Raw genomic sequence first — 13337 nt, 5'->3', positions numbered from 1 at the left:
TTCAGTGCATGAAGAGCTTCTTGGAGAAGGAGGACTTCTCCCGTGGGAGGAACCCCACGCTGGAGCAGGGGCGGAGTGTGAGGCATCCTCCTCTTGAGGAAGAAGGAGCAGCAGAGACAGCAGCCCCCATTCCCCATCCCGCTGTCGGGAAGGAGGCGGAGGAGGCCAGCAGCGATTCCGAGCCGGGGACGAAGAGCGGAGCGGAGGGACGTTGGTCGGACATTTCCTTGCACCTCCTCCCTGCCCCGCGGTGAGTCGATGGGTGACAAACGCCGCTGGCTGCCAGCTCAGCCCGTCCCGCCCGTGTCCGCAGGGACCCCCCGGGCCGGCGGCGCTCAGGGCGCAGCCGCGCTGGCATCACGTGGGCGGCGGGGCCGCGGCTGGTCGGGATCGGCTCCGGAGCCTCCGGGAACCGGTCCCGTTCTGGCTCCTCCGGGCGCGGATCCGCGGAGCCTCCGGGTCTGATCCCTCCTGGCTCGGCTCCTCCGGGCACGGATCCGCCGGAGCCTCCGGGTCTGATCCCTCCTGGCTCGGCTCCTCCGGGCACGGATCCGGCGGCGGCTCCGGTTCGGGTCCCTCCGGGCACGACTCCCGCTCCGGCTGCGGCTTCTCCAGGCGCGTCTCCGCTTCTGGCTCCGGCTTCTCCTCCGGACACAGCTCCGGCTTCTCCCCCGGGCTCCCGCTCCCGGTGCGGCTGCCCCGGCCATGGGGGCTCTGGCGGGCGCGCCTCCGCCGTGAGCAGCATCGGCAGCAGCGGGACCCAGCGATGTTGCGGGGGTAGGTGCGGGTCTGCACGGGGAAGGAGTGGCGTCCGTGTGCCTCCGTAGAGTCCGGGAATGGTTTGCATTGGAAGGGGGTCTTGAAGTTAATCTTTCCCTGCCACGGGCAGGGACACCTTCCACTAGACCCGGTTGCTCCAAGCCTTGTCCAACCTGTCATGGACGCTGCCAGGGATGGGGCAGCCGCGGCTTCTCTGGGAAATCCGTTCCATCACCCTCACAGGGAACAAGTTGTGTGGAAGCCAAGTAAGGAGATGGAATACGGAGGCAGCAGCGTCCCCAGATACAGGACTTGACGTTTCATTGCCGAGGCAAAGACAAGAAACATCAGTGTGTGTTCTGCTATAATATAATAACATAAAAATAGAATAAACCACTGCCAGATGCTCTGCCAAACATTTGAGGAATGATGCTGAGCCACTTTGGACTGATGCTGGTCCATGTAGTGCAGGTCAGATGTCCATCCCAGTGGGGATGGAAAAGTCAGGCCCTGCTCCCAAACCTGGGGGTAAGAGTTTGACCTGGAGAGAGCTGGAGGCTGCTTGCACAGGAAACAACCCTGTCGGATCAGCGCTGCAGGAAACATGTAGGGCCCGCTGGAAAAAGTGCAGATCCTGCACATTTTTTTGCTTTTTCTACAGAAACCAACTTTAGAAGGTTATGGGGTGTTGGGGATTTTTTTTTTTTTGGTGTGGGTTTTCATTTCTTGTGTCAGTGCATGACTCTTAGGATATGATCCATTTTTCCTGGAAAGATAGCTGCCAGTCAGCAAGAGAGGGAGTGTTTCTGGTGGTTCTTTGGTCTCTGGGATAGGATTTCAGAGCCCCACCTGAACACTGAGCAGAATCCAGCATAGCTAAGGCTTCCATAGGGATTCTGTTTGCATGATTTGCATGTTGTGGAGAAAGAATGAGCTATTCCGTCGTAGATGATTTTCCAGGATATGTTTTTGGCATTAGAGAGTGTGGGTGGGACTGTTTAATTCCTCCATATCCTCCAGTTTTCTTCCATAGCGTGTGGAAATACGCTGAAATATCTGTCTCCTGAGGCAACTTTCAGCTGAGAATTAGAGAGTCATAAAGGAACAACATTATTTTTCCTTCCTGTGGGTTAGATTAAGTGTATTTATATCAGTAGACTGGTGGAATGTCCCTTTTCCTTGCTGCTTTTTTATTTATTATTTTTATCCTCTGTGCTCTGGTTTCCTTGCTCCTTTCTGGTGTGAATTCTTCCCAGTGTTCAGAGATTTCTCCATGTGTGCTTTTCCACATGCTTTCCTGTGATACCTGAGCTGATTTAGTGGGAGCTGCAGCTTTGTACCCTCTTTGGAAGGTGGCTGTGGACAGCTGTTGGTCTTGGACAGCTTGGGGGCACAGAAAGGGAGAAATTAGAGTGGAAAAGGTGATAGAACACTCTGGGACTGAGGAGATAAGCTCAGCCTGTATGGAGTCAGAGCAAGGGGAAGGAGCATGGCCTGGCTGGAATGAAGGAGAGGAAAAAACAGAGATGGGGCCAAGGGAAGAGGAAAAAGCGAGCCTGAGCAAAAAGAGGTGATGGCTGCTCTGCAGGAGGAGGTGGTGGGTGAGGAGCAGTGTCCAGGAGTGTGGGAGGACGTGCACGAAGAGAAGGGTGCCAGAGCTCAGCCGGAGCTTGTGAGCCAGAGATAAGGAGCAGCAGGTTAATCTGCAGGGCAGTGTCTGTGTCTGGGCAGGGCAGAAAACTTCTGTGTGGGGAGGGCTTGGACACACTGCCCCTGCCTTCAAATGGAGGGAGATTCCATGGGGAGAGTTCAGTGAGGAAGAGGAGAAATGCAAACACCACAGTGACAGCAGTGCCCTGCATGCAGGCACTCAAATGATGTTTTCCATTCCTAAAATTTCTCCAGCCTCTGTGTTAATCTGGGAGTTGACAGAGCCCTACTGAGCACTGGGGTGCAGTGTCAGTCCAGTGCAGTCCTGGGTCACTCTTCTGGTTTCTTCTTTCTAGGACGTGTCTGCTTGCTGGCCACTGAAACTAAAAAATAGGGCTTTGACTCAGCTTGGGGAAAATACACTGGTTTAGACAGCTCTGTGGGGGATTTTGGTGGGAAATAGGTGGGGAAATAGGTTAAAAAATGGTTAAAAATAGATATTTTCCTTCTGAAGCAGATGCAGGAGGTAGGGGAAGGCTGGATTGGCAGCAGAGGGGATTGGGATCTTTATATTAAGAATGGGAAAGCTGTATTCCTTTTTTGTTTTTGCTACCTCAGTAGGGAAGTCTGACCTTAGGTCTACTGGGTGTATCCTGGAATCCTAAAAATCTATCTGCAGGATGTTTCTCTTGGACAGCAGGTGAGAATGGGATCCCTGGAGGAGCTGTCCTTCATTCTCCTGGTTATCCTGAGTTAATAAGGACACCTTGCCAAAAGGGTGAAGCACTTCCATAGGGTTGCAGGGCAGAGGAACAAGTGTAGCTCTTGCTGCACAGATTCTTCCCCATCACCCTCCCTGCCACATTCCCACTGCCTGTGCCCGGGGCTGGATGTGTTGTGAGTGTTGGAGGAAGGCTCTGGATCACCCCCATGCTCATTTTCCCTGTGCTGTTACCCCCAGCCAGGTCAGTTTGGAGGAAGAGAGCCAGAACCCACCCACTGCAGGACACTGGAAGCCCCTGATGCCATCCAAAGGTGACAAGGAGGAGCCAGAGGGTGGGTGCCAGGATGCTGGAGGTGTGCATGAACCCCAGTCCACGGAGCAGCTCAACGTGTCCCGGCTGCGCAGCTCCTCGGTGGAGATCCGCGAAAAGGGCTCGGAGTTCCTGAGAGATGAGCTGCACAAAGCACAGAAGGTGAGCCCCAGGGTTTTGGGGAACTCCTGGGGAGCGTGGCACAGGTTGGAGCAGAGGGGGCTTTCCTGGAGGTGGTGACAGGAATCTTGGGTAATGGATCAGGTGGTGGGGTGGGAGAAGGGCTGTGATTGACAGGCTGGGGCAGGGATCAGCATTCCTATCCCTCCCCATTTCCTCAACAGGAGCTGAAGCTCAAGGACAAAGAATGTGAGAGATTGTCAAAAGTCAGGGAACAGCTGGAGCAGGAACTGGAGGAGTTAACAGCCAGCCTGTTTGAGGTACCACCCTCTTCCTTTCCCATCATTTCTTAAGCTAAGCTTACATCCAGCTCCTTTAAGACAGGCTTTTCTTGGACTTCCAGCTCTCCTCCCACAATTTCCTTGTCTCCCTTGTTGTTCTTTCCCACTTGGAGAAGCAGAGCTGGCCAGTGGTGCAGGTGGAGCTTTTACCTGGATTTCCTTCCCCTTCTAGGAGCTGTGGGGTGGCATAAAGAGCACAGTAGTTATGGTTCCAAAATGTGGGAATGCCTGGAGCTGGAGCCAAGCATAGCTCCCTGTCCCTCTCCATGCCTGCTCTGCAGTCTGGGCAGCTGCTCTGTAATAGAGATGATTCCCTGGCTCATCCCAGCCCTTGTTGGGGGTGGGAACATGCTGGATGTCCTCATCCACTCTGCTCCAGTGAGTGTCCAGAAGGCTTGTTGGTTGTTGGTTTTGTTTTGGTGGTTTTTTTTTTGTAATGGGATTCTTGCCAAGCTGTATCTTGGCAAAATCCTATTCACCAGCAGCTCTAATGTCTGGATAATGAGGAAAGCCAGAGCCCATCTGTACCTTTGAAATGCAGGGCTGTGAGAGCCAAGGAAGCACTCCCTCCAAAAATTTTGGCTGCCTGAGCACAGGCACGATCTTGGAGATCGTGTAGCCGAGGGCTGTCCCCTTCCTTTGGTGGCCTTGGCCAGATGCTGTTTCCAGACTGCAAGGAGACCCCAGCTGGGCTGCATCCCACTCCCCTCTTCCTGTGGGAGAAGCTTCTAAGCCAGTTTCCACCATTTGGCCCCCACGTGAGCTCCAGCTCCTGCTGTGTCACAGCCATGCCTGGGCAGTGGGACCAGCTGCTCCAAAAGGGGAGCAGGAGCAAAGTGCACTAACAAGGCAGGCAGGAGCAGTGCCCTCACCATGACTGAGCAGTGAGTGTGGATCAGGATCAGAGCCACAGGCAGCAGTCAGGGTCAGGAGCCAGTGCAGGAATCGCCCAGCAAGGCTGCAGTGACTGCAGGAACCAGGCTGAGGTGAGGCTGGAGTCACAGCTCTTGGAATAGGGGCAGGCACAGCTGTGGTGTGGAACAGGTGGGTTCTAATGTCAAAGCAATTCTCAAGGGCAAGGAAAGGCAGGTCCTTGCTTCTGGCATTCTTCTCAGCAGCCCCTATCAGTGAGAGATGACCTTGGCCAGCTAAACTCCTTAACTTAGCCAGCTACACTCCTGGAAAGGGGATGCACTCCAGGCTCTGGCACTGGGAGCCTTCTCTGGGAAATTCTGAGGGAAGGCTCCGTACGGCTGAAGGAACAAACCCCCTGGATGTGGCAGGGATGTCTGTCCCCTTGCCTGGAACATGTGATGTGACAGACCTGGGACCTGCCTTGTTGGCTGTGTGAACTGGGGTGCAGCAGGTGGATTAAAACTCTCTCTGGTGCAGGAAGCCCACAAGATGGTGAGAGAAGCCAACACCAAACAGGCTGCAGCAGAGAAACAGCTCAGAGAGGCCCGGGGCAAGGTGAGTGACTCTCTGTGACTTAATTTTTGGGGTTGGTGTAATGATATCTCTGCTCAGCCTGGCCACGGGGCTGTTTGTTGGCTGAGCAGAGTGAAGTGCAGCTTCATCTCTCTGAGATGCTGAGGTCCCTTTCTAGCAGACACTTGAGTGAGAGGGAAAAAGGCCTCACGGACATCCTTGCATTGCAGTGTCCTGCTGATCCAGCTCTCACTAGGGAAATGGATCCACAGAGAAAGAATGAATTCAATTGATACAGCTCTGGGATGGAAGGATAGATCAGGAACCTGGGGAGTTGGAATTTCCTGACATGGCTGCACCACAGGGCTGCTCAAATGGCTCCGTCTTGAGGAGAGAGAAATTTCTTTGGAGTGATTAGTTCTGAAAAGAGACAGAAGGGGTAGATTCCCAAACAGCTGCTGTTTAAAATTCTGGATGATGGTGGCACTGGGAGGATGTGAAGAGGCTTCGTGGCTGGGCTTTTAGCTGCTTCCCTGTGGTTTCAATGTTTGATGGGATGCAGCAAACTGGAGTCCAGCAGGTGCCGAGGGTGACTCTTACTTGTGTCCCCAGATTGACATGCTGCAGGCGGAGGTGACAGCCCTGAAGACGCTGGTGATCACATCCACGCCGTCCTCCCCGAACCGGGAGCTGCACCCCCAGCTGCAGAGCCCTTCCAAAGGTGGCTTTAGGAAGGGCCACGGGCGGAACAAGAGCACCAGCAGTGCCATGGTGTCAGCTGCCAGCCAGAACGTGGCTCCAGAGCCTGTCAGCCGCGAGTGCAGAGAGGTGGGTGGGGGACATCCAGCCAGGAGTGCAGAGAGGTGGGCTGGGGACATCCAGCCAGGAGTGCAGAGAGGTGGGTCGGGGACATCCTGAGCATCCAGAGCTGGCTTCAGGAAGGGCCACTGGTGGAACAAGAGCACCAGCAGTGCCATGGTGTCAGCTGCCAGCCAGAACGTGACTCCAGAGCCTGTCAGCCCGGAGTGCACAAAGGTGGGTCAGGGACATCGCCTGCGTCAGCTTCGGAGACGCTGCTCCGGGAGCTCCAGGCTTCCCACAGAGCTCTGTGGTCTCACTGAGCAGCTGTTTGTGCCCTGTTCCCTAAATTTGTGCTGAGGCAGGCACTGGAGGGCTTCCTTTTGTGGGGGTTTCCTCTTAGTCGGGACAGGAAGCAGTCAAGGGATCGCTGAGGGGCCGATCCAGGGGGTGCCAGTGCTGTGAGCAGATGTGGAGAGCTGCTGAGCAGAAACCAGTTCCACTAGCCAGATGCGGACACAGCTGTCCTGGGAAGCAAATAGGAGGCACTTGGTCAGGAAAAATGAAACTGAAGAAGAATGTGCTGCTGGAATGTCTCACTCGTGATTTTTTGGGAGCTGCAGCCTGTGTCATGAGGAATTGTTAAGGGAACACAGAGGCTTGGTAAAGATTTGGATCTGTCATTTCTTCATGGAGGCAACTTCTACAGGGTGCAGATCTCCTGTGGTTGCAAATCTCAGGGCTCAGCCTCCAGAGTGCCCAATGTTATGTATCAAGGATGGGATGGTTTTTTGTCCCTCAGAATCCTTATGGGAGAAGTGATAAAAGGGGACCTGGTATTCAGAGAGTTGGTGCTCTATGGGAAAGATCTTAAATTGGGCCTAAAAATGGTAATTTCTGTTCCTGTTCTGCACCTCAAGCTGAAGTCTAAAGATGTGGCTTGTGGCCCTGTGGTGCCTTGAGGACCATGCTCAGTTCCTGCAGGGGAGGACTTGAGCCTTTCTCTGTATCTCATGTTTTTTACCTCCCTCTTTGCCTGTCTCTCTAAACCTCTTCCTTCACTGTCTGTCTCTCCCTCTGCCCTCCAAGTCTGGTTTCCCTGCTCTCCTCTCCCTGCTCCTTTGCATCCTCCCTGGGAAGGCTATCCACATCACCTATGAGCCAGGCTGGCAGGCCTTGGGAGCAGATGCTTCCTCCTTCTCTTCCTCACGGCAGGTAACCAACCTTTGGGAATGGGTGGGACCCACCTGCCTCTCACGCTTCCAGCCTTTCAGTTCCAGCTTCCTTTTATGCTAATCTCCATTTTTTCCCTTTCATTTTGCTTTTCTCCATTTTTTTCCCATCTTGTGGCTCTGAAGCTGTTGCTGGTCCCAGGTGAGCAGTGTCCATGGCACAGAGGGGATGTGCTGGAATCTGGACTTTTCCAGCTGCGTTCACTCATGTTCTTTGTGTTGCTTAGCTTAGTTTTATTTTTTCCTTTCAGAAGCTTTTGTTGGGCTTGTAGGAGCTGCTGTGTCAGTCAGGTTGGTGCTTTGCCCAGTGATCCGTCTGGGATTTAAATGCCAGATCCCAGAGAGTCTCCTCTTGCCCCTCATCATTCCTGCCATGGGTTGAGTGTGCACTTTGTCTATTCAGTGGTTGTGTGGTGGCTTTCCTGCAGCCACAGGAAGGAGGAGAAGCCACCTGGAGGAAAATGGGATAGAGAGGTGCATGCAGGCTTCTGGCACACACAGCCTAGGGTGGCTGTGTCACTCTGGCACAGCACTGCTGCTGGGTGGGACACGAGAGATCGTTGGAGCCAGGCAGCTTCCCTCAGATACTTCCATGATGTCTGAGCCTCTCTAGCTGCAGAGCAGATGTTTAATGGGTTTCCTGCATAGTATCAGGTACTTTCTGACAAGGTATTCGTCCCTCTTCCTGCTCCTCTTGGACACTCGCTGCAGGTCGACTCCATCTTATTTGCTGAGTTCCAGGCCTGGAAGGAATCTCCAACTTTGGACAAATCCTGCTCCTTCCTGGACAGAATTTACCGAGAAGATGTAGGACCTTGTCTGGACTTCACCAAGCAGGAGGTGAGTGCTGGAGAAGCAGGAGCAGCTGGCAGCTCTGGAGTGTTACCTTCCTGGAATTCATTCCTGCTCTCCCTTGTTCTGCTGCAGCTCTCGGAGCTGGTGCGAGTGGCAGTGGAGCAGAACACCCTCACCATCGAGCCAGTGGCTTCCCAGGCTGTCCCTGTGGGCAAGGTGGCAGCAGAAGAGTGTGGTGGCCCCAAGTAAGGACCATGTCTCCCTGCCTTGTCCCCTGCTTGTTGCTGGTTTGTCCCCTGTCATGGAGTGGTGTCACTGGCAGCTTGGGGCCACTTCCCACTAGCGGGAGTGATGTGATATTCCAAACAAAGAGGAGGGATTTTATTCAGATATTAAATTGAAGTCCTTTCTTACCTTCTGAGTTGTCCCTGTGACAGAAGGGACGTGCAGGTTTCCTACCACTTTCCTGCAAATTATTCCCCAAACAACCCATCTTGTGTTTATCAGTTTCCTTTTGATTTTTTTAAATTTATTTTTTGTCTTCACAGTGGCTTCCGGTCACAAATCGTAACGTAAGTGAAATATTTATTGTTCAGCCAGTGATCAAAGGTCTCTGGAGCATTAACAAGTCACTAACTCAGCACCATTTAGCAGCTTGGAGGTTTTTGCTGAGCTGACCTAACTCTTTAACTCTGTCTAAATTCCACCCAGGCAGGAAGGGAAGGAGCCCATCAGCAATAAAAGATCCAAAAGGAATTTGTTCCCTTTTCCCCCAGATGCAAAACACTGATTTTTATGGCTATTTTGGTTTGTTTGATTGTGATAGCTGTGGTTCAACACCAAGTAGTACCAATCAAGCAAGAGTCACTCTTTTCCAGAATGTTGCAATGCTCAAATATGTGGCTTCTTACAGGTATCTTGTTTACAAAGTTTTTGGTCATCCTGCACCTCTTGGGAATTCAGTCTCCTTAGGTTGTGTTAATATTTGGTAAATGATTACTTCTCCTTGCATCTGAACACTTGGAACCCGTGCTTCCACTCTTGGCTAATGTTTGCCTTGAGAGCAGTGGAAAACAAGCGCAAGGACAAGCTCAGGAGGTGTCTGAAACACCTGCTCCCCTCTGCTGTCACCTCCTGTGGCTCCCCAGAGAAGGTTTTTGCAGTTTTGGAGTGATGTTCCTCTTCTTACTGAATCCCTGAGGAACATGGTGATAGCTGTGCACTAGTAAATTCTGCTTTATTGCTTTAAGTGGTGATGGGAATCATCTGCCTTGCAAATAGCAGGAGAAAAGGGAAGAAAATAAAGGAATGCTGCACCCCTTGCTGATGATTGTATGGAAAAGGCTTTTTTCACCCTCTGAAATCTCAAAATTGGGAAGCCAAGCTCCTTTCCTGTCTGCCCAAGGAGGGGTTGGCTTGTTTTGAGTTCTTGCTATGTGGAAATCCTGCTCAAATGCTGGATTTACCTGTTCTGAGGGCAGCTTTGGTGCCCAGCCAGCATGTTTACATCTCAGCAGGAAAGCTGATACACCTGAGCTTGCTGGAATGTGGGGGACCTGTGCAGAGACCAGGGGACATTGAGGCTCTCCTCCAGCCTCACTTCTTTAATATTTCCTGTGGTTTCCTCTGTGGGGCTGTGTGTCAGGGAAAAGGTGCTTTCATCTAAAGTCTCCTAAACTTGCCATTTATGGAATATTTCCAGGAGCAAAAGAATATCAGCCAAGGGGTTTTTTTTCCTTCATGCTGCCTGACCCAGGGGTGGCTTCTGATCTCTCACTTCCATCTCTCCAGGTGGCTGAGTTGCTGGATCTGTGCTGTGCCACTGGATTGTTGAAGTGCTGTTCCCTTTTCCTGCAGGAAATGTGCTCTGAGCGGCCTCCCCAGGACCTGCAAGCACCGGATCATGCTGGGGGATTCTGGGAATTACTACTACATTTCCCCTTCCTGCAGGGCCAGGGTGAGTCCTTCTTAGGGTGCCTTGACCTTCCAACATCATTCCATGCCCTGCAGTGGGTGAGTTCCTGAGGGTCAGCCCTGGAACTGAGGAAAAACTCTGGGATTTGAGGTCATTCCTGAGCTTGAGGTGGCTCTTAGTTGGTGACTGGGGGCAGATCCAGCTCTTCCTTCTGCTTTCAGATAACCTTCAGTGTGTTCACTTGCCATGATTTCATTCAGTACAGAGCTTTGATTGTTTGGCTCTATTGTTATTATTTAATTCCCCTTTGTAAAACACAATGATTTTCTGCTCTTTGGAGGCTGTTGCTGTTCCAGTCAGATCCGTGCCTGGCTGTGGGAACAAACTGTCCTTTCTGTGAAGGAGGGAGGGAGAAGGTGGATCATTTGTTAATGTTGCTGTTGGGGCTCTTGTTCAGAGGAGGATTTTAGAAGTTAATTCTTTCCTGAGCTGCCTTTTTGAAGAGCTGATCCCACAAAAAGTTGTTTTTTGTGCATGGGTTTGACTCATTTTCATTGCTTACACCAAAGTAATGTCTCAAATCTTTGTTCCTTTTTTTCCCCCCTCTTTCTCTCTGTCACTCAGATCACAGCAGTGTGCAACTTCTTCACCTACATTCGCTATATCCAGCAAGGCCTGGTGAGGCAGGATGGTAAGAGCTGGCTCCAGGGGGATGCTTTCTGTGGAGGCAACTGGGAGCAATTGGGAGGAGCTGTTTGGAGTGACAGGAGTGGGGTCAGCTGGGGGTGTCTTTGAGAAGCAGATAAATGACAAAAGAGAGGCATGAGGGGAGCATCCCTTCCTTCCTTTTCAGCTTCCTGCGAGCTTTGCTCAGGGGTGGAGCTGGTAAGGGGTAACCTGATGGGCTTGTCCTGCTTCCCTCCCCTCTGGGAATGTTGGGAGCACAGCAGAGCAGGAGCTGGTGGCAGCTGTGCCCTCCTTACTGACTTTTTGGTGGTTTTCCCCCCTTCTCTGCCCCCGTTGTGCTTTGCAGTGGAGCTGATGTACTGGGAGGTCATGCGGCTCCGCAGGGAGATGTCTCTGGCCAAACTTGGATTTTATCCCAGCGAGATGTGAGCAGAGCCCTGAGCCTGGAGGAAACTGCTCCTGGAGGAAGGGCTTGGAGTGCAGTGCCTGTCCTGCTCCTTCCCACCTTCCCTCTGCCTGGAGCAAGGAGCAAGAGGCACGAGTTCCATCTTCAGCTGTCCCACTCCTCCAAGTGTGACTGGAATGCAGCTGCCACGCTGCCCCTGGAGCTGGGCTGGCCCTGGCTGCTCCAGGATGGCCATCCATGGACTCTGGAGTCTCCTATATGCAGTTTATATCCATTTTTTTAAACCCTTTGTTTTTATATGCAGCCTGCTTTGGCATAACCCGAGGCCAGGCCTGTGCAGGGTGGGAATTCTGGACCTTCCTTGTGAGCCACTCTGTCAGGACAGATGCTGGCTGTCTGTTCCACTCGTTTTTTTGGGATGGAGGGGGTGCTGTCCCTGAGGTCCTGCTGACCACAGCAGCCCTGAAAATGCCAGCAGAGCACAATAATCTTGAACAGTTTGTTTCCAAGTACTTCCTTGTTCCCTTTCAAGGAGCCTGCAAGAGAAGCTTGTTGCCAGTGGAGTCACAAAGAGGGATTTGTTCCTGTTTTCAGCTGGATGTTTGGCACTGGGTTATGCAGGCTGGGGAATGGCTGGAGCTGTGCACCTGGGGCCTCCAGCAGAAGAAAGGGAGCAGAGAAATTCTCTAACTCCCAGCAGGCTGCAGGATTTTTTCCCCTGGAAATTCCCTAGGGAATCTGCTGGAGTTGTCAGAGGCAGATGCAGGACCCTGTGACAGTCCCTGGTGTGAAGTCCCCCGTGATGCTCCTAAACACAAACCTCACCCACAAACAAGTCTTGGAGCTGTTCCTGCTCTTGGGGGAGCTTTAGGCAGTCCTGTTCCCACTCTTCAGGCAGAACCCTGGTCCCAGGTTGGGTTCTTTGTGCCTCCAGGAGGGGCGTGCCCAGGCTGGGCAATCCCAAAGCCCGGAGATTCCTTCCCAGTGTTACATCAGAGCTGGAGATGCCTGTCCACTGGGAATCATGACTTTTTCTGGGCTGCCATCCCTGGTGAGGGAATCTGAGACCTCTTTGTGTGCCCATGAGGAATGTGGCTGAGGTTCCTGCCTGCCCCAAAATGTGCTGGGAGGGAGGGATGTGACTGGAGCTGTAGAAATGCACAGGCCTGACACATCCTGAGCCCAGACCCAGGTTTATTAAAGCCATGACAGTATTTTGTAGCTAATTTAGCCTTTTTTTCAGTGACTCTGGAATCAGCTCAGCCATCACCCACTCTGGGGTTTCCACTTCTGACAGGGTTGTCACCCTGTCTCTCTGCCACCCTCAGCAAGCTGGTGCCCATCCTCGGCTCCATAATTCCATCCTCTCCTGAAGGACATTACAGTAGGAACTCTATTTTCTTCCACTGAGCTGCTGGATTTTGTCTAGGGGAGAGAGAAATAACGCAGCTTTGGTTTCCCCAGCTGTGGATTTCAGCTCAGGTGAATTCCACCCCTGGAATTTCTCCCTGCATCTCTTCCCCCATCTTTTTTATCTCTCCATGTCTTCCTGTGCCGTGAGCTGCTACACTGCACAAACACTGCAGCACTGGGAATGAGATGATCTCTCTGGCTAGGAGATGTTTTTGGTTCGTGGGATATTTTTTCCCCCTTGGTGTCACATTGAAAAGCACTTTGAGACCAAAGTAACTGGAGCAATGCCTTGTCTGAGGTTGTCTTGCATTTCAAACAAAGCAGAGAACAATTTGTGAAGGAAAATGAAGTCACTCCGTTAGCAGCGGGATGGTTGCACCCTGCTCTTTCATAAAGGAAAATAAATATTTGCTATTAACCTCTACAAGCCTGGTTGGAGTTGGAGGGTTGGGGTGCAAGAGAAAATCCTACAGGATGGAGTTTGGGGGGCAGGTACCTGTTCTTCCTGAGGGAAGCCGAGGCTTCTCCTACTTGGTTGTGTCTCCTTTAATTTGCTGGCTTGAAGCACTGCACTGGTGCTGGGTAATTGGAGGATCTTCTTCCTTCCTCTTTCCTGATCAGTCTCCCCCTTCTCCTCTCAGCAGGCAGAGGTTTTGAGTCGCTCTAGTTTCACTAAAACCTTTTGCTCTCCTTCTTGCTTGGCTCTGCACATTAACATGGAAGATCTCATCACCTCTGGGAGGTGACAGTGGGAGAGCT

The 13337-nt window shown here is 52.3% G+C and overlaps 1 protein-coding gene across 2 annotated transcripts; it reads left to right on the top strand.

The window, feature by feature from the left end:
• The first annotated feature begins 317 nt into the window (after positions 1-317).
• Positions 318-13005, top strand: RAB3IL1 (RAB3A interacting protein like 1). 2 transcript variants are annotated; one of them, XM_030950177.1, is made up of 11 exons: positions 318-777; positions 3371-3605; positions 3788-3883; positions 5297-5374; positions 5945-6160; positions 8074-8202; positions 8290-8402; positions 8706-8729; positions 10015-10114; positions 10697-10763; positions 11106-13005. In XM_030950177.1, exons 1-11 carry the CDS (start codon positions 767-769, stop codon positions 11186-11188), a joined length of 1152 nt encoding a protein of 383 aa, XP_030806037.1. In that variant the 5' UTR covers positions 318-766; the 3' UTR covers positions 11189-13005. The 2 variants fall into 2 exon arrangements, with proteins under 2 accessions (XP_030806037.1, XP_030806038.1); XM_030950178.1 differs by lacking the exon at positions 8706-8729 and having other exon boundaries at positions 344-777.
• The last annotated feature ends 332 nt before the right edge of the window (positions 13006-13337 follow it).

Source organism: Camarhynchus parvulus, chromosome 5 (assembly GCF_901933205.1).
Source record: "Camarhynchus parvulus chromosome 5, STF_HiC, whole genome shotgun sequence".
In the NCBI taxonomy this organism is placed as follows: domain Eukaryota; kingdom Metazoa; phylum Chordata; class Aves; order Passeriformes; family Thraupidae; genus Camarhynchus; species Camarhynchus parvulus.
The sequence above is the reverse complement of the archived record's forward strand: the minus strand, read 5'-3'. Positions and strand labels throughout refer to the sequence as shown.

What these genes read in the sequence shown, in the direction of transcription:
- RAB3IL1 (XM_030950177.1), top strand. An exon ending in AGCTGCACAAAGCACAGAAG is followed by an intron (nt 3,606 to 3,787) that starts GTGAGCCCCAGG and finishes TTTCCTCAACAG; the next exon opens with GAGCTGAAGCTCAAGGACAA. An exon ending in TAACAGCCAGCCTGTTTGAG is followed by an intron (nt 3,884 to 5,296) that starts GTACCACCCTCT and finishes TCTCTGGTGCAG; the next exon opens with GAAGCCCACAAGATGGTGAG.